At 60.6% G+C, this 17,925-nt stretch overlaps 3 protein-coding genes across 4 annotated transcripts in view; 1 reads left to right on the top strand and 2 right to left on the bottom strand.

Annotated features, from left to right (window-relative positions):
* Positions 1–17,925, bottom strand: part of LOC118497666 (carcinoembryonic antigen-related cell adhesion molecule 21-like) — an 834,765-nt gene that overhangs the window by 634,299 nt on the left and 182,541 nt on the right. The window lies entirely within an intron of this gene.
* Positions 1–17,925, bottom strand: part of LOC118497667 (carcinoembryonic antigen-related cell adhesion molecule 1-like) — a 746,496-nt gene that overhangs the window by 629,104 nt on the left and 99,467 nt on the right. The gene's annotated exons all lie outside the window — the stretch shown is intronic.
* On the top strand, positions 170–17,479 carry ERFL (ETS repressor factor like). 2 transcript variants are annotated; one of them, XM_028530382.2, is made up of 6 exons: positions 170–251; positions 12,585–12,664; positions 15,412–15,646; positions 15,982–16,177; positions 16,275–16,392; positions 16,812–17,479. In XM_028530382.2, exons 1-6 carry the CDS (start codon positions 235–237, stop codon positions 17,258–17,260), a joined length of 1,095 nt encoding a protein of 364 aa, XP_028386183.2. In that variant the 5' UTR covers positions 170–234; the 3' UTR covers positions 17,261–17,479. The 2 variants fall into 2 exon arrangements, with proteins under 2 accessions (XP_028386183.2, XP_035868735.1); XM_036012842.1 differs by having other exon boundaries at positions 173–251; positions 16,275–16,395; positions 16,812–17,478.

The following is a 17,925-nucleotide window of genomic DNA, read 5'->3' on the forward strand; positions in this document are numbered from 1 at the left end:
CTCCCAGTCTCTGCTCCGCCCCGTCTCTGGCTGTCTTTCTGTGTTGGGTCTCCCTCCGTCCCGGTCTCTCAGTGACTCTCGCTCTCTGTCTGCGCCCCTCTTGCTGCGCCCCCATCCCTGGGGCTCCCGGCACCTCTCCCGCCTCGTCCTCGCCCCGGTTCCCCCTCCTCAGGACGCCGCGGTGCCATGGCTGCGGGACCCGAACTTTAAACACTTCTCACCGGACCGGGGCGGATGCGCAAACCCAGCAAGTGAGTGAGCGGCGGGACGCGCAGGGGCGGGGATGGGGGGCGGGGATTCCTGCCCGGGGCGGGGGCCGGGGCGTCCGAGTGCTCCCGGGAGACCTTCGGAGCTGGGCTGCGGGTCGCCGCCCGGGCAGTGGGGACGGGTGGGGCTTTGCCCATCCCTGCGGAGGTGGGAGTGGGGTAGAGAGCTGGGGGTGTGCTCTCCGGGCAGGGGGCCGAGATAGGGATCAGGCTAGGGGGCCAGGAAATCTGTGAGAGTGTGAGAGCGGGGCCCGGAGAGACTGGGGTCTGAATATTTGGGGATGGGGCTGGCGGGCCGACCTGAGGGTGAGTCTGGACATTTGGCAAGAGTCCTCGTGGGGTTTAGAGGTCAGGGCTGAGGTCTTGAAATTTGGGACCTGGGGGCACAGAGCCAGGAGACGAGGTATTTGGGGTTGAGAGCTGACTCTTTGGGGCTGGGGGTCAGGAATGGGTGTGTGGATATTCGGGGCTGGGTCGGCGTGGGGGTTGGATTTGGGCAGCTGGGAGGTCTCTATTTAGAACTCGAGCTCAAGGCTGAGGGTCTGCACATTTGGATCTGGGTATTGGGTGTGAGAGGGTCAAAGGGGCTGTGGGAAAGACAGTTGGGCCCATCTTGAGGTCTGCACAATTTGGGGTGGGGGCGCTGGCCTGCCCTTCTGGGGTCAGGTGGCTTACTGTGCCACACGCCTTTTCTGTCCCAGTCATTCCACACCTGGCACAGGGCCAGCCTGAGCCACCTCTGCCCTCTCTCCCCTGGCTGCCTCTCTCCTGCTGTGTCTCGGTCTCTTCCAGCATCTCTGCGTCCACCAACTCTCCCAGCATCTGTTTCTTCCATCTCTTGCAGCATCTCTATTTCTTTGGATCCAACTCTTAGGCTCTCAGAATCTCCTTGCCCCTCTCCCTCTGCATCTTTCTCGGCATCTCTCTGTCTCTCTGTTTCTGCTTCTCAGTCTCTCATTGTCTCTCTGTCTCTGTCTCTCCCAGCATCTCTGTCTCTGTCTCCCCCTCGCTGGTTTCCGCTCAGATTAAGCCGGGGACCTAATTCCAGGCCCAGGATCGAATTTTCTGGCAACAAAGGGAAATAGCGAATCGATCGGTCGCTCCGGAGATTAAGAGACAAGCGGCGCGCGGATCTATCACGGCTAAACGGCCCCCCCTCCCGTTTCCCCCGCCCTGCCGGCCCGCCGAGGCCCAGACGCGCTCCGCATCGCCAAGCAGCCTCAGGAGCACCGGCTGCCCGGCCGGCCTAGCCTTACCAAGCCCAGAACTAACTGTGTGCCCTGGAACCGCAGGAGGGGTCGGTCAGAGAGCCAGAACTGACCTCTGGGGAGGGGAGGGGAGTGAGTGAAACCCAGGCAGCAAACCACCCCGGAGAGTCATGCTCCACACACCTGTGGCCTCAGGTAACACCTTTTAGCCACACTTGTCTATCAACACATCTGCTACATCATGTTCCTCTTTCATTTTCCCACATCTGGACCTCCAGGTAACATTTGTCTTCTTGTACCTGCCCCTTGCAGGTAACATCTGTCCTCTGCATCTGTTTTCTTCATCAGCCCCCATAGTTCTCACCTCTTCCTGTTACCTGCTGCCTCCAGGTAACACCTGTTCCCTTGAAACCTTCCCTAAAGATACCCATGATATCTCATACCTGAGCATCTCCTCCTACCTGCCTCTCCAGGTCACACCTGCTCTCCAAAATTTGCCCTTTCCACCTGAATCCCTGCATCTATCTCCTCTCATAGCACTCTGTCCCCTTCCTACAGGCACCTGTGCCATCCCACCTGTCCCCCAAAACTGTGAACACATCTGTTTTTCACACATTCACGTTTCTTCACATCTGCATCCCCTCAAGCAGTACCTGTTTACCATATATTCACACACACACACACACACACCTTCCTTTGCACAGAAGCACTCACACTGCACATGCATCCTCCTAATCTGTCCTCAGATAACACCTGCCCTCTCCCACGCTCCTGGCTCTCAGCCACACTTCTCCCTTGCAATGTTAATCTTGTCCACCCTCTCACCTGTCCTTCTAGAGGCACTTCCCACACACATGTCACCTAAGAACACACCTGCTTCACACCACTCTCTGTGCCCCTACCTAGCCTCCAAGTACTTCATCTCCCATCATTTTATATAAATACGCCTACTTGGAACTCGTTCCACCATACCTGTCTTCCCCACTTGTCATTTCAGGTGACTCATCCCAGACAACCGGTGCACCAGCGCCACCCGTCCCCTCAGCCAACACCTGCTGAGTGCTCACACATGCCTTGGTCCTTGGGTACCGTGTATGTCCTTCTTCCTCATGTCTCTCTCCTGCCATGATGTCTCTCACAAGCCCTTGTCCTCTGAAAGTCACACCTGTCCCACATGCATACTTGCTGCTTGCCATATACCTGACTCCTCACTGTTTCTCTGTCCCTGCCTGCGTGTCTCACTGTCTTTCACAAAACACAGCACCACTTCACACATACACATGTTTGGGCAGGGCAGGGAATCTGTGCTTGGCCACAGGTATCTGCCTCACCTGTATGCCTACTTCCCTATACCTGCCCTTCTTGTCCTCTCTGTCCACTCCCTTCTTTTCCCGCATACCTAATATCCCATGTTTTTCAATCCCTTTTTCTTGCTGCACAAGGTCACACCAATATCTCCACGCACCTGCCCATTCCTCACCTGTTTACCTCAGGCATCATCAGCTGCTCTGGTGCTATGTTCATTCATTTCTGCAGCAAATAAGTCCTGAGAACTCCACACTGCCCTCCTTAATCTCTCTCTCTTTCTGTTTCACTTGTCTTCAGCTCAGTCTCTGTCATCCTGGGCCTCCCATGCTACACCTGAAGGAGTCAGCTACTCCTGGCCACACTCCTACCCCACAGATACGCACCTGACTACCAGCACTGGGTCCCCCTCTGTCCTCCTCCTCCCCCTTGACATCCATGTAACCCTCATCTTTTCATAGCTTTCTCAAACATTGTGTACCCATGACCACCTGGTCTCAGCTCCACTCATCTCCACTACCTATTCGTGCAGCTTGTCAGCTCCACACCTTGAGAGACAGATCTTGGGATCTCTCACACCTGTCTCCAGCCTGCTCCCCTCTGGAAACACCTGTCTCTTTTCATGGAACATGCCCCCAACCACCTATCTCCACAAGGAACACCTTTTTGGTGAGCATAAGTAACACCTGTAGCATTTGTTACACACATCACATCTGTTCCCAGCCATCCACACACGTGCCCGCTGCATCATGCAGAATCCCTCAGGTCTGAGGTTCTCAGACTGCAGCATGCACCAGAAACACCTGGGACAGGGGCTTGTCGGGACACAGAGGCCGGGGCCTCACCTGAGAGGTTCTGATGCAGCAGGTCTGCAGCAGCCTGAGGCCCTGCATTTCTGAGGCTCCAGGGCATGCTGCTGCTGCTGGCCCGCGGCCCTCCCTGGGGAGCACCTCCTCACAGCATGCTCCCAGCTCCCACTTACTGCACCTGTCTCTGCCACAGGCGCTGTTCTGGATTCTTCATACCCATTGTCTCATTTCATCCTCACGAGACAGACCCTTATGAGGTTGCTGCTTCCTCTTACCCCCATTTTACAGAGGAGGAAATTGAGCCCAGAGAAGTGGAGTCATTTCTTTAAGGTCTCAGAAACTGGTAGATAGTGGACATTTGAGGCAAACCGAGGCCATCTGACTAAAGTCATTCTGGTGTCCTTGTCTCCTCCTTCCTTCGAAGACGCTCTGTCCAGGTGGTCACTGGGGCCACACTTGCTTCTCCATCACGGGCCAGCTCTCCAACACCCCAGCCGCACATCCTCCCTCCCCGCCTGCCCTCGGACACGTCTGCCTCCCTGCCTGAACCCCTGTCACTCTCTGACACTGACTCCTGGCCAAGCTTGTCAGCCAAATTCTCACTCCCATTGCCCCCCCCCCCCACCTCCCAGCCTCCAGGAGCCAGCACAGCCGCCTGCCACCCCACACCTGTCTGCTCAGGCACACCTTGGTTTACGGAACCACCACGCCCACAGGCACCTCTGTGCCCGCTCACGTTGCCTGTGTGCCCATCCTGCCTCTGTCCCTCCCTGTCGCCCTCTGCCGTCTCCTCCTCTGCATGTCTCTGCATCTGAGTCTCTTTCCTCCCTCCTGCGCTCTCTGTTGCTTCACTGTCTGTCTCCCCATTTCTGACTCTTTCTCAGTGTCTCTGTGTCTCTTCATGTCTCTTTATTACTGTCTGACCCTCTGTTTCTAGGTCCCGTGCGGCGTCTCACCCTCTGTCTGTCTGTGTCCTCCCTCCTCTTCTCTGTCCTTTGCTCTCTTCTCTGACAGTGCAAATGTTGGGGGGCTTGAAGGCATACTGAGCCCCATTTGAGTCCAGGCATCGACATTCACCCCTGTGAAACTTCGGCCTCAGTTTCCACACCTGAGCAATGGGCGTCACGACAGTTGCCACCGCCCAGGTAGTGGGGACGATGGGTGCTGAGGGCAGTGAGAGGACCCGGGACAGATGGGCGCTGACCTTTCCCAGGGTCCTCCTCTGCTCCCGATCTTCCTGAGGGCCGCAGCCCCGCCAGGCTGTGGGTGAGTGTGTGTGTGGTGGGGGGAATGGAGAGAGAGGTGGGCAGAGGCGTCCCGGCTGAGGCCTGGGCATGGGACCAGTGTGGGGCTGGGGACAGGGATCGATCCGCTCGGCGGCAGTGCGCGGGCCAGGATTGCATCTTGTCACAATAATTTATTGCTCTCATCCCGTCTGATCGATGGCGCTGAATTAGCACCGCACGATGCCCCTGGAGCCCCGAGCCTCCCCGAGCCTGCGGGACCCCAGCCCTTCTCCGGCCCTGTGGGATTCTCCGCGGCCCCAGCACCCAGCTCCAGCCGGCCGGCCCCACACCGGGCCCTGCCAGGGTGCTCCGGCTCTGCTCTCTGTCCACTGCTTCCCTGTCCCTGAGTCTCTGTCCCCCTCACCGTCCCATGCTGCCCCTCACGTGTGCCTCCCTGGGCCTTTGACCCAGTGTGCCCGTTCCTCATTTTCTCTGACCCTCGGTCACCCACTTCCCCACCATTTTTGAGCCCATTTCCTCATCATTTAATTCCCTGTCGTCCCTGTTCCTCTCTGTGTCTGTGTCTCAGGCCCCTGCCGACCTGTGTCTCTGCCACCCTGTCCCTCTGCCCCCTGCCCCAGGTCATGCTGTCCCACCTCCGTTTCTGTCCCTGGTCCTCTGGCTTCCTGTCCCTTTGACTTTCCCTTGCTCGGTCTGTGTTTCCCTGCCTTGCTCTGCTTCATCTGAATTCCATTTAAACATTTTTTTCCCGAGCACATACATGGCACCAAGCCCCATGAACAGGACACACAGCGCCCTGCCCTGTGGCCGTTCCGGCCAGCTCCCGTCTGTCACCGTCTCTCGGGTGGAAGGCCTGGGGGCCCGAAGGTCCAGCCAAAGCAACCTGGCGGGCCTGGGGTTTGGGGATGACAAGAGGGGCGAGAGCTGGAGTTGAGGGATAATTGCATTGGGAGGAGGTTGGGGTTCAGGGTGAGGCAGGTTAGGGTGTGGGGACAGGGCCAGGTAAAGGTGAGGAGGGGGAGCAGAGGGATTTGGAGTCCGAGTGGTAGCCCTGAGCTGACCCAGCACTGCTGAAGGGCCGTGGCAGGCATCTCCGAGGCCCTGAGCTCACAGGGCCCTCAGCCTGCACCCCAGACTCTCGGGCCTTTCCTGTCCCTTCCTCCTCTGCCCTGCAGCTGTGGCTTCCCCTCATCCGCTCCTGCACCTCTGCCCTAATCCCTCAATTTTCCGCATCTCTGCCCCCTCCTCTCCTTCCTGCCTGACCCGGGGTCTTTCCTCCAGCAGCTCTCTCCCCTTAACCTCCAGCTCCTTAATTCACTTTGTCAAGCCTGACTCACTCGCCTTTTCCGGGTTTCTCTGACTTGGGTCCCCCGACCTCTGTCTCTGTCTCTGTCTCTCTCCTTCTCTCTGTCTCTGCCCTTCTCTGGGTGTCTCTCCTCTCTGTCTCCCCTCCCACCCCATCACTTCCTCCATCTCTCCTGGTCTCTGAAGGGAGGGGCAGGGCTCCCCCTGCAGGGGTGAGGGGAGCAGCCTGAGCTCTGGGCCCGCATAGCGGTTTCGCCTGCACCTCCCTCTCCCAGTGCTGTTTGGTAGGCGGGGTGCGTGGCACTGCGGCTCCCACATCCCTGGGGATACTCTCTTGCCACCCCCCCACTGACACCATTCTGTATGCTGGCTGCAGCCCCAGGGACATCCATGCAGGGACTGGTACTCAGGGGGAGAGACTGAGACCCAGAGAGATCCACAGCCCCAGACAGAGATGCAAGCTAGAGGGAGAGACCAGGCGAGGGTGCTGTGAGGTCTCCATCCTTGCCCTGGCTCGGTGCCTCCTAACCACCCTAAACCAGCATCTCCAATGCCTTCTCCGGGCTGGGAGCCTGTGCCCTGTTGTCTGTCTGCAAACCATCCCTCTGTCTGTCATGCATAATGCAGCTTCGGCAGAGGTTGCCATGTGCGTGGGCATGCGTGCATGTGTGTGTAAGCTTTGGTGACTGTGTGTGACACTACGTATGTGTATGGGGACGTTTTAGCTCTCTTTTCCTGTGACCGTGTGACTTGAGTTGCAGCAGGTTTGAGCACAGTTTGTGGAGGTGTGTGCATTCCTGGGTGTAGGTGACTCAGTCCAGGTGCCCAGGTAAAGCCGTGTGTGTTGCGTTCAAGAGCGCCTGTGTGACTTCCTCGCAGAAGCCAGTGTGAGCATCCGTGTGACTGCCTGAACTCTGGAGCTATGCTGGGTCTGGACTTCCCAGGTCGGGCGCCATGTGGCGTGTCCAGGAGCCAGCACAGGACAGCCCTCCTCTCTGAGGGTCTGGAGGCAAGAGCGCTTGGTCCAAGGACTGAGTGAGTGCCGCCCAGTAGGACCTCGGGCCCCCGGATGTTGAGGGAAGAACTGCTGTGGGAAAAGGTCACAAAAATGCCCCCAAATCTGCCCGAGACTGGCTGTGTGAGCTTGTGTGGCAGCGCGTCTGTGCTAAGGGGTCTGTTGTGTGTCTGAGCCTGTCGGCATGTGCCTGAGTCTGGGGTGAGGTGTGAACAATGCTTTGTGTGTGTGCATGTGCCTGTGCTCGTGTGACGTCATTTGGGGGAGCAGGATGTCACAGGCTGGACGAGGAGTGCTGGTTTGTAAGAACTGAGTGAACGAGGCTGTGCCCTAACACTGCTGCAGCTGTGTGTGGTTGCGTGTTTGTGTGTGAGGTGTGTGCACTCCTTGTGTGAGCTGTGCCTACGGTGTGGGGGGCTGTGTCTCTGCGATGACATGTGAATGTGGGTGTGTGCCTGGTGCCTGTGTGTGTGTTCTGTGTGCCCGGGTGGGGAGGACAGTGTGCAGCCTTCAGAGGCGTACGGAGGTGTGTGTGTGCACATACGTGTGTGTGCTCCCCAGGCACAGACGCACCCTGACCCAGGGTCAGGACAGAGCATCTGGTTGGTGTGGGCAGAGGAAGGAGTCAGGGTGACCTCAGGGGCAGGGCAAGTCCTGGCAGGAGGGACCCTGTAACCCTCCTGAACCTGTCCTCCTGGGTCCCCTCAGTGCCTATGATGGGGTAGTCCCTGTGCCGGGGTTTGTGTGCATGTGGACGTGGACATAATCTAGAGGACAGGTATGCGTGTGAGCACACACATGCATTGTGTGTGACGGCAGGCAGCCAGGCTGTGTGTGGTGTGGGAAGTGGGCCCAGGGGTGGGTGTCCTGAGAGGGAGTGTGTGGGGGTCCGCTGTGTGTCTGCACTGTGTGTGTGCATGGATGTGCCCTGCATGGTGTGCGTCCTAGGGAGGGGTGTGCTCCCAGGGCGGGTGCAGGCAGCCTGTCAGGGTGTGTGTGTGTCTGTCGGTGTGTGCATGTGGGGGCGGCGGAGGGAGAAGGGTCTCGGGCCGCATCTCTCTCCTCTTTAGACAGAGCCCCGGAGAAGATATGAAATTTAAAAAAAAAATCAATTTTCATTCCACTTGTGCAGATTGTGTTAAGGGGAGCTGGGGGGGCTGGGTGAGGGATGAAGGGACTGGGTGGGGGGGTGCGAGGCCCGAGGCGGCTCCCGAGGCGGCCGGAGCAGCTTAGAGAAATCAAAACAACTGGTTAAACCCCAGCCCAGGGGGCCCCAGTGATGGGAGGTGAAGAGAAGATGCGGAGAGACACATAGGGACAGAGACAGAGATGTCCAGAGACAGAGATGAGACATGGAGACAGCCGGAAACAGAGAGATTTGGAGAGAGAGTCAGACAGAGCTGGGGCCACAGGACCCTCAGCAAGAGAGACAGAGAGACAGGGACAGAGACGCTGGCACCAGCGGGGCCTGAGAGAGGCCAGGAGACCTACCTCTAAAGAGACAGCACTAGCAGCGTGCCTGAGACAGTGGCGCACCTGACACACACGTACGCACACACAGATACACTCTCGGGAAGGGCGGATGGGTGGACGGACAGGCAGACAGCTGGCAGGTGGCAGCCGGATCGGCGGGGCCCTGAGCAGGCTCCCCTCTGAGTGTCCCCCACAGCCCCCACACAGCCTCTCACCCAGACAGCCTGTGGGTCTGAGTGTGCCACTGATCAGACTGGTCCATGTGCACGTGTGAGCATGCATCTCCGTCCCCATGCGTGACACAGCACATGTGCACGCAGGGTCTCTAGTGCTTGTCTGGGTAACTCGGTGCTTTTGTGTCACTTGTGCATGACTGACTTTGCTGTGCCAGTGCGTGTGCCTGGCTGCCTGAGTGCCTCTCTGCTTCCACGTGGCATTGTGGTTGGTGTATCTGCATTGACTGTGAACCTCGGTGTGTGATTGTGTCTATTAGAGTGCGTCTGTGCTTTGTGTTTATGGGTGTTTGTTTATGTGTGGGACTGAATGAATGTGTGTCTTGTATGTATATCTGTGTACAACTATGTTTTTGTGCGAATGTCTGGTCACATGTGTGTCAGCCATGATGTGTGCGACTATTTTGACACACGTGTCTGTGTTGTGTTTGACATGACGGCATTTGTGCCTGAGTTGCTGTGTGGGTGTATGTGATGTGTGTTGGTTGTAGCATTCTTTGTGCATAAGATTTTGTTGACACATGCATCACACATCTATGTATTGTATTGTGTGTGATGGTGTGGTGTGTGTCAGTGTGCTGACACGGGTCTGTGAGGTGTGCTGGGTGACAGTGTGGTGTGTATTAGTGTGCTGACACGTGTCTGTGAGGTGTGTTGTGTGATAGTGTGGTGTGTGTCACTTTGCTGACACACATCTGTGAGGTGTGCTGTATGTGAAGGTGTGTGTGTCAGTTTGCTGACACGGGTCTGTGAGATGTGTTGTGTGTGACAGTGGTGTGTGTCAGTGTGCTGACATAGGTCTGTGAGGTGGGTTGTGTGTGACAGTGTGGTGTGTGTCAGTGTACTGACATAGGTCTGTGAGGTGTGTTGTGTGTGATGGTGTGTGTGTTACTCTGACGACATGGGTCTGAGGTATGTTGTGTGACAGTGTGGTGTGTGTCAGTTTGCTGACACAGGTCTGTGAGGTGTGTTGTGTGTGATAGTGTGAGGTGTGGTGTGTGTGCCTGGGTTGCTGTGTGGGTCTGTGTTTGCTTGGCAGGCAGAGCAGGGAGGCAGCCTGGGCCTGCCCAGCCCCTCTCCGCACTGCCGCGTGCACACGCACACGCACACACACATTCAGCACCATGGCTGCAGGCGGTGGAGATGGGGGGCAAGGGGGGATGGAGGAAGCAAAATAAAATTAAAAATTAAAGCTCGCCCGGAGTCCCCATCCGCACAGCGCAGGCCGGTGGGGAGCCGCGGGGGGTGCAGCAGCTTCCCCTCCACAGCCACCCTGGCTGGGGCTGGCTGTCCGTCCGTCCGTCCGTGCTGCTGTCCTACCAGACCCCTGACTGCCCTGCAGCCCTGGCGCCCCCGCAGGCCCCACTGCCTCCTTCGGTCGATCAGTGATCAATGGGGCCAGGGGGGCGCCAGGGGCAGGGCGAGATCAAAGGGGCCCCAAGAGATGGGCACTGGGATGGAAAGAGAGACACGGAGACAGCCAGAGACAGGACAGAGAGGAGGCGAGACCAGAGACACAGGAGCAGAGCCATGTGGGGACCCAGGGACTGGGGGGAACGTGACCCAGAGACAGACACACGGGGACCCGGAGAAGTGGGAAAGGAGACGGGGCTCCGAACCAGGACAGTCCGGGCCAACACGCCGAGAAGGGGACAAAATGAGAGGGGCGGGCGGGGACCCAGTCCGGCGGGGTGGGTCCGACAGGACCCGGGCGGCGGACAGAGACGGGAGAAGCGGCAGGCAGAGACCGCGAGATGGCAGAGACGCGCGCGAGAGACGGCGGGGGAGCGTGGGAGCAGGGCCTGGAGCGCCGATCCCACGGCTCCTCGTTATAACGTGTCCGGAGGAGGCGGCGGGGAGTTGAAAGCGTCGGGAAGAGAAATCAAAACCAACACGGAAATGAGAGGGGCCAATGGGGGGGGGGCGCTGGGGAGGGGGAAGGAGGGAGGGGACCCAGAGAGGCACAGAGAGCCGGGGAGGCGGGAGAGGTGGTGGACGGGGAGACGAGGTGCGGAGTCGCGGAGTCGGGGTGAAGGGAAGAGACGGGGAGGCGGAGGGGAGGGAGACGGAGAGAGAGACTCAGAGACGGGAGAGTTGGAGAGACGCAGAGAGAAGGAGGAGGAGAGACAGACGGTGGAGTGAGAGAGACTGAGACGGAAGGACTGGGGAGATGGGGCGTGAGAGACAGAGGGATGGGGGACAGACGTGCAGAAGAGATGGGGCGGGAGTGGAGGACGGAGAAATGGGAGCAGGGATTGAGCGGTGGAGGGAGAGAGACCGAGGCAGATGGGGGGTGCGGGGGAGGCGGGCAGAAGGTCACAGTGATGGGGACAGAGGCACCCCAGGTTGGGGGGAGACAAGGAAAGAGAGAAGAGAGACAGAAAAATGGGAGAGATGGTGGGAGGAGACGGAGAAGGGGGAAAAGCACTGAGTAAGGAGAGAGAGAGAGAGAGAGAGAGAGAGAGAGAGAGAAAGAGGGGGACAGGGGGAGGGAGGCCAGCAGAGAAAGTTGGGTGGATGGGGCTGGAAGCAGAGGCAGACCCTGTGGGGGCGGACGAGGTGGGGCAGGCAGGGCCTCCAGAGGGGCTGGGGTGGAGGCGGCTGTGTGGGGGGGCGTCAGTAGACCACCGTGGGGGTTGGGGTGAGGGGGGCTGTGGGAGGCGGGAGACATCTATGGGGCGCGGGGTGGGGGGGGAATGGGCTATCTGATAAGGCTTGTTTGGTGTCCAGGGGGTGAGGTGGGTGGGGTTTATGGGGGAGCAGAGTGTCTGTGGGATTCTGAAGGGTGTGGGGGGTCTTTGGGGTGCAGCGGGGAGTCTGAGAGGAATTGTGTACTTAAGAGTATGCGGGCTGAAGTGTCTGAGGGGAGGGGCCCTGGGGTGGTAGGGCACCTGTGGGAGGGCTGTCAGAGAGGGGAAAGGCTCAGAGAGTGGGGCAAGGAGGGGTGGGGTGTCTTGGAGAAGCACCTGAGGGAGTCCAGGTCTGCGAGCCGGCTCCTGGAGGGGCAGGAGTGCCAGAGGGGGAGGCAGGTCTGCAGCGGGAGAGGTGTTTGGGGAAGGGGAGCGGGTCCGAGTGGCCGGGCGTGCGGCCGCCGCCCGTGGAGGGACAGGTGTCTGTGGGAGCGCACATGTGGGTACTGGGGGCCGCTCTGCTGATAGGTGGGCGGAGGGCAGGGCTGGGCCTGTCCCCTCCCAGCCTGCTGGGCGGGCACCCGGTTCGGCCAGCTCGGGGCAGGCAGACGCGAGGCTTCTTCGTGGGGCTGGACGAAGCAGCTGGGGGTCAGCCGGGGGCGGGGGCGAGGTTCAGAGTGAGATAAACCTGAGGCAGCTCCAGACAGAGACCGAGGGAGACCCAGAGACGCACAGAGGGAGAGGTCGGGCACCAGAAAGGGACGGAGGGACTGCAGACAGCGGCAGAGACGGTGCGGGGCGGGCGGTGGGAGAGCCAGCGAGTGTGAGTGAGCCAGAGAGGGGCGAGGAGCGAGAACGGAGGCTGGGAGCACCCTGGTGCTTAGTGGTCGAGGCACAGAGTAAGGGGAGGCACAGCTGGGGGGAAGGGTCGTTGGCACGGGGCTGGGAGAGGGACCAGCACAGGCTGCCAGGGCGGAATGTGGGGGGAAAGGGTGGCCCGCGTCAGGCTGGGCAGGGCCTTGCTGCTGACCCCTGTCTGTCTCTCCCGCCTGTTCCCGTCCATCCCTGCGTGTCTGTCCCGGCCTCTCTGCAGGGCCGGCTCCACCATGGACTGCAGCTGCGTCTCCGACCTTCTCTTCGCCCCGCCTGCCCTGCCGGCTCTCTGGACCCCCGGTAACTGGCCTGGACCCTTCTATCCTCAGCCCTTGGGCCTTTCCAGCAGCCCCTCCTTTTCTGATCTCTGACTCTCCTTCCTCCACCGTCCGGGTCTCTGTCAGGGTCCCCTGAATCCAATTCCTTAATGAAAAACTTGGCTAAAAACTTCACAGCCTGATGTCCCTGCCACCTGCCTGCTGGGATGGGAAGGTCTTTCGGAAGGTGGGCGAGGAACTGAGGTCCAAGAGAAACAAGGATTTAGGCTCCTGAGGTCCTGGGTGCCTGCCCTGCACACCTCGCCTGCTGTCACCGGCCCTGCAGGCACAGAGGAGCAGGGGGTCTGGAGATCAGCAGGCACTGATGGAGCAGGGACCGGGAGCAAAGGGGGCACTAGGCCGGGTGCGGGGGGACAATCGGACAGATGGGACTGTCCAGGCAGGGGGACTTGGAGACATGGCCCAGCCAGCCAGAGCCCGGGAGAGACGATGGCTTGCTCAGAAGTGGATGCTCAGAGCTGGGGATGTGGACAGTAAGACTGGCTTGGATGTACATTTGAATCCAAGTCACACGCCCCCCAGATGGGCTGGGTGTGCGCGCACTTGTGTGTGTTTGTGGAGACTGAGACTCTGTGCCTGGTTATTTGGGGCTGCAGAGTGTGTCCCTGTGTCACACTTGAGTGTTTCTGAAAGAAGGGGTCACACTGGGCGAGCATGTCTGTGTGCAAGCTGGTGTGCGTACTGGTATGTGCGCAGCTGAAGCTGTCGGAGTGCGTCCTGGCTGGGCGTGCTGTGTTTCTCTGGGATGCCCAGTGTGTCTGCGTCTGAGGACTGGGGGGCTGCCCCCAGTGCGCCGAATGTGCACCTGCTGCAACGGTGTGAAGACCCTCCGCCTGACCCGTACAGGTCTGTTGCATGGTGCACGGCATTCCCGACGGATGTCTTGGCGCTGTGAGGGTGGGCAGCCCCCGGGGCCTGTGTTGGGGGTGGTGGTGTGTGTGGAGTTTCCTGCATCTCTGTGTCACTGAGTGTGACTGAGTCCTGGAGGCTACCTGTCACAGTGTGCATCTTTGTGCTGAGGTTGTGGGTCCTCTCCCTAGCTGTCTCAGCAGGCACAACACGTGTGAGGGCAGGAGGTGTTTCCGGGCGGAGTTGTGTGTCTGCATTGTGTGGCCAGTTGTGTTGTCATCTCTGGGGTCGTGTGGGTGTGTCCATGATAGGATGCGCTCTAGGTGTCAAACGGGCCAGAGCTCGCATGCCGACTGAGCCCTGTGGTCTGAGGTGAGAGAGACAGAAATGGAGCCGAGAGAAAACTCTCCCTTCTGGGGGAGAACCTCCCCGCCTCCCCCAGCCTCAGGCTGGGGGCACTAGTGACCACACTTACACACCAAGCAGCTTGGGCCAGACCTTGCTTGTCCTTGCCTCCCTCCCCTGCAATCCTGAGCCAGGGAGAGCAAGGAACTGCCGGGGGAGGGGGGCGGCAGTCACAGAGCAGGTAGGGGCAGGCTGGTCCCCCGGTGCCACATCGCCTGCATCGGTTAACTTCCCTCTCTTGCATGGCTCTCGGCTCTTTGCAGGCCCGTTCTGCCTTCCGAGTCAATGCCAGGGCCTGGGGTCTCAGGAACGGGAAGGGGACAGAGGGTGCAGCCCAGGAGTGAGCACAGAGGCGGGACCCAGGGCCTAGGGCTTTCTGGGTGGTGAGATTTCGGGGTGGGCGAGCACATTCCCTTTCCCCCCAACGTCCGGGCATATTCGGTCCATGGAGTGCAGGGTGCTATCTGGGTGTGACACGTGTGGTAGGCTGTGGGTGCTCAGCGTGTGGGTAGGTTGGGAGGCTGTTCTGTCATGGTGTCACCCTTGTGTGTCTGTCAGCCAGGTCGACCTGTGTGTCTTGATGATGACTCACGGTCTCCACCACGGAATCTTATTTGGGGCTCTGGGGTCCTGTGTGTTTCTTGTCGTGAGCCCCAGTTCTGAGGGGCCTGAGGAGCCGTGTGGCTGTGTGTGTGGGATGGGTGTGCAATCTTGGGCATCTGGCACGTCTGCCTCCACAGCACGTTGTGCTTGGTTGTGCCCCAGCAGCCGTGTGTCCCAGCGTGTAGCTGGTGTCCTTGGAGGGTGAGCAGGCATGTGTGGGGCACGCTGTGTGCTGTGTGTGTCTGCAGACACACCACCGTCAGACTGACAGGGTGGATGCAGGGAGGGGCACAGGGGCATGAAAGGCACGTGTACATGACAGATGTGGAGATGTGTGCACACAGGCCCAGCCTGCATGTGCCAGGGTGGGGCTGCGGGCCTGGAGCTTTGGGGAGAGATGGAGCAGGAGATGATCCAGGGAGGAGGTGTTGGGGTGGGGGGATGGCAAACATCCAGGCTGCTCAGAATGCAGATGAGACCATGAGACCAGAGACCCCCGGGGCACGATGGGTGGGTACACGGCAGAGAAGGGCTAATGCTGTGTGTGGGGGCGGTGCCCTTTCCAGCTTCTCCCCAGGCACGGATGCCGGATGCCGTTAAGCTGGCGCCTCCTCCCCTCCACCCCAGGACGCTGAACCTGGGAGAGTTGTGCCAAGATAGGGACCTGATGCTGAGTTCTCTTCCACTACGGGCACAGTCTGGGGACTAGACAGCAAATGGGTATGGAGACTGGGAATCAGGTCCCTCAAGATGCTGCAGCCGGGCAGCTGCTCATCAGAGGCCAGGAGCCAGGGAGAGCTGGCTGCCTCCCAGGTTCCAAGCAGGGGCCACTTCCCTGCCTCCCGTCCCCAGGGTTTGCCTTCCCGGATTGGGCCTACAAGCCCGAGTCGTCCCCTGGCTCGAGGCAGATCCAGCTGTGGCACTTCATCCTGGAGCTGCTGCAGAAGGAGGAGTACCAGGGTGTCATCGCCTGGCAGGGGGACTACGGGGAATTCGTCATCAAGGACCCCGACGAGGTGGCCCGCCTCTGGGGCATCCGCAAGTGCAAGCCCCACATGAACTACGACAAGCTGAGCCGGGCCCTGCGGTGAGGAGGGCCAGGGCTCTACCCGTCTCCCCTCGTGCTCCTCTGGGCCCCCGCCCCCGGGAGCTTTTCCTGGACATCCAGGGCAGAATCCCATCAGCTCACACCCAGGGGTCTCTATGGTCCAAGTTCTTCCTTGAGTGGCAGGTGGGCAGGGAGAAAGGACCCATGCTCTGGGTGTGGGAGCCACACAGGCCAGACCCCAGCCCCTGCCACACCTCCCTTGCCCTGGGACCTGGGTCAGGGACTTCTGTGAGCCTTCCTCCCCAGCTGTGCTCTGTGACTGGCACCAGGCACAGGGACCCCCCCCTCCATCTCCTTTCTCCCTCTCCCCACAGCTACTACTACAACAAGCGGATCCTCCACAAGACCAAAGGGAAGAGGTTCACCTACAAGTTCAACTTTAGCAAAGTCGTGCTTGTCAACTACCCACTGTTGGACGTGGCGGCAGCCACCACGGGCTCCCCTCTCTTGCTGACCCCTGGCCCCTTTGCGGGGGCCCCCGGGCCAGATGCTCCTCCCCTCACCCCTGAGGTGAGTCATGATGTTGAGGTCCCAGGGGCGGGCACTGAGGCCCTGGGAAGGGGGTGGTCAGTCTGAGCAGCACTGCCCCCCTCGCCTCCCTCTCCAGACCCTGCAGACCCTGTTCTCTGCCCCACGCCTGGGAGAGCCAGGGGCCCGGGCCCCCCTGTTCACCCCTGAGATGGACAAACTGCGTCTGGACAGCCCTTTCCCATTCCTGGGCTCAGGTGGTAAGGGCCCCAGGTTCCAGGGGAGCCGGCGGAGGGGGTGCTGCACGTGTTTGAGGGGAGGGGAGGGGAGGGGAGGGGAGGGGCAGAGACAGGGAGAAGACAGCATGTAGACAGGAGGCCAGGCAGGCTGGTGTGTGTTGAAACGCTAGAGAAGGATCCACCTGGCAGGGGGAGCAGGGAGGGAAGCTGGGAATGGTGGTGGGGGGCTGGGAGAAGGGCTTTCGGGGGCACTAAAGGAATGGGGACAGTGGGGGAAGTCTCACGGGGGCGGGGCGGCAGGTGGGGGAGGGACCGCAGGGAGAACCATCTGGGCAGAGCGCAGTAGGGTGGGGGCACCCTCCACAAAGGCCCAGGCAGGCAGCTGTGACCGTGGAGCAGTGGCCCAGCCTGACGCATGGCACCCCCCTGCCCCGTAGGTGCCACCGGCTATTCTAAGCCCCCTGGCCTGCTGGGTCCTTACAGCCGAGCCTTCCCAGAATACCCCTGGAACTTTAATCCGTACCTCGCTGGCCCCTTCCCCAAGCTGCCGCCCTCTCTCTACCCGCCGCACTTCTACCCCAACCCTCTGGCCAGCTCCCTGGGCCACCTGCCCTCCACGGGCGCAGGGGGAGGGCCCACAGCCACGCCCCTGCTGGCTGCCACCGGGGACAGCCTGGGCCCTGAGCGCCCCTCGGGCCTGGCAGCGGCCCCCCGCCTGGCACTGCCGGGGGCCGGGGGCCCAGAGGCTGCGCTGGGAGGGAAGGAGGACAGCGACTCGGAGCTGGAGATCACAGACGTCAGCGGCTGCAGCTCTGACAGCGAGGGTGAAGACGGCCTCCCTGTGCCCCCCAAGGCCAAGGCCGGCAAAGGGGGGCTCGGCAGCTGAGCCAGTGTGGGGTGACGGATCCGGCAGGGGTGGGGACTAGGGCCACTGCCTGTGCAGCCACTTCTGCTGTCTCGTCTGCCCTCAATGTCCCACCAGAGGCCAGGGACCAGCCCGTGGCCCCGTCCAGGGCTGGACACATGGCTGCCCCGGTCTTCTTCCCCAGCCCCAGACTGGGGGTCTCACCTCCCCTCAGAGAGGGTAGGGAACATGATGGCCTCCAGCCTCCTCCCCAGGCTCCAGGTCGAGGGGGTCCCCACCTGGCCCCACTCCCAAAGTGCAATACGGCGCCCAGCCTCCCCCTCCTCCCCCCACACCCCCGTGCTGTGACCTGTGTTTGTGTGGCCGTGTGTCCCCTGTGCTGGCTCCAGTCCTGACACCCTCTACACAGGCCCCCTGGGGACAGGGCGCTCAGAGCAATAATCCCGCCCCCAGCCCCCGCCCAGGAGGGCTCCCCTCCCCACGACCCCGAACAGCCACCTCCAGAGTTTACTACAAAAATAAAAGAACAGAAAGGACTGTGGGTGACCATGGGGACTTGGGGGGTGGGACCTGGGAGGGGGGTGTGGGGGTGCCCGGGGAAGAGCCGTCAAAACGTGGAAGGAGGAACAAGTGGAGAAAGGTGGGAAGCACAGAGGCCACATGGCTGGCCGGCCCGGGGGCTGCAG

The sequence above is a fragment of the Phyllostomus discolor genome, chromosome 12 (assembly GCF_004126475.2).
Source record: "Phyllostomus discolor isolate MPI-MPIP mPhyDis1 chromosome 12, mPhyDis1.pri.v3, whole genome shotgun sequence".
In the NCBI taxonomy this organism is placed as follows: domain Eukaryota; kingdom Metazoa; phylum Chordata; class Mammalia; order Chiroptera; family Phyllostomidae; genus Phyllostomus; species Phyllostomus discolor.

Excerpts from the sequence above, each read along its gene's own strand:
- ERFL (XM_036012842.1), top strand. Across the intron at positions 15,647-15,981 it reads AAGCTGAGCCGGGCCCTGCG|CTACTACTACAACAAGCGGA; the intron begins GTGAGGAGGGCC and ends CTCTCCCCACAG. Across the intron at positions 16,178-16,274 it reads CTCCTCCCCTCACCCCTGAG|ACCCTGCAGACCCTGTTCTC; the intron begins GTGAGTCATGAT and ends CTCCCTCTCCAG.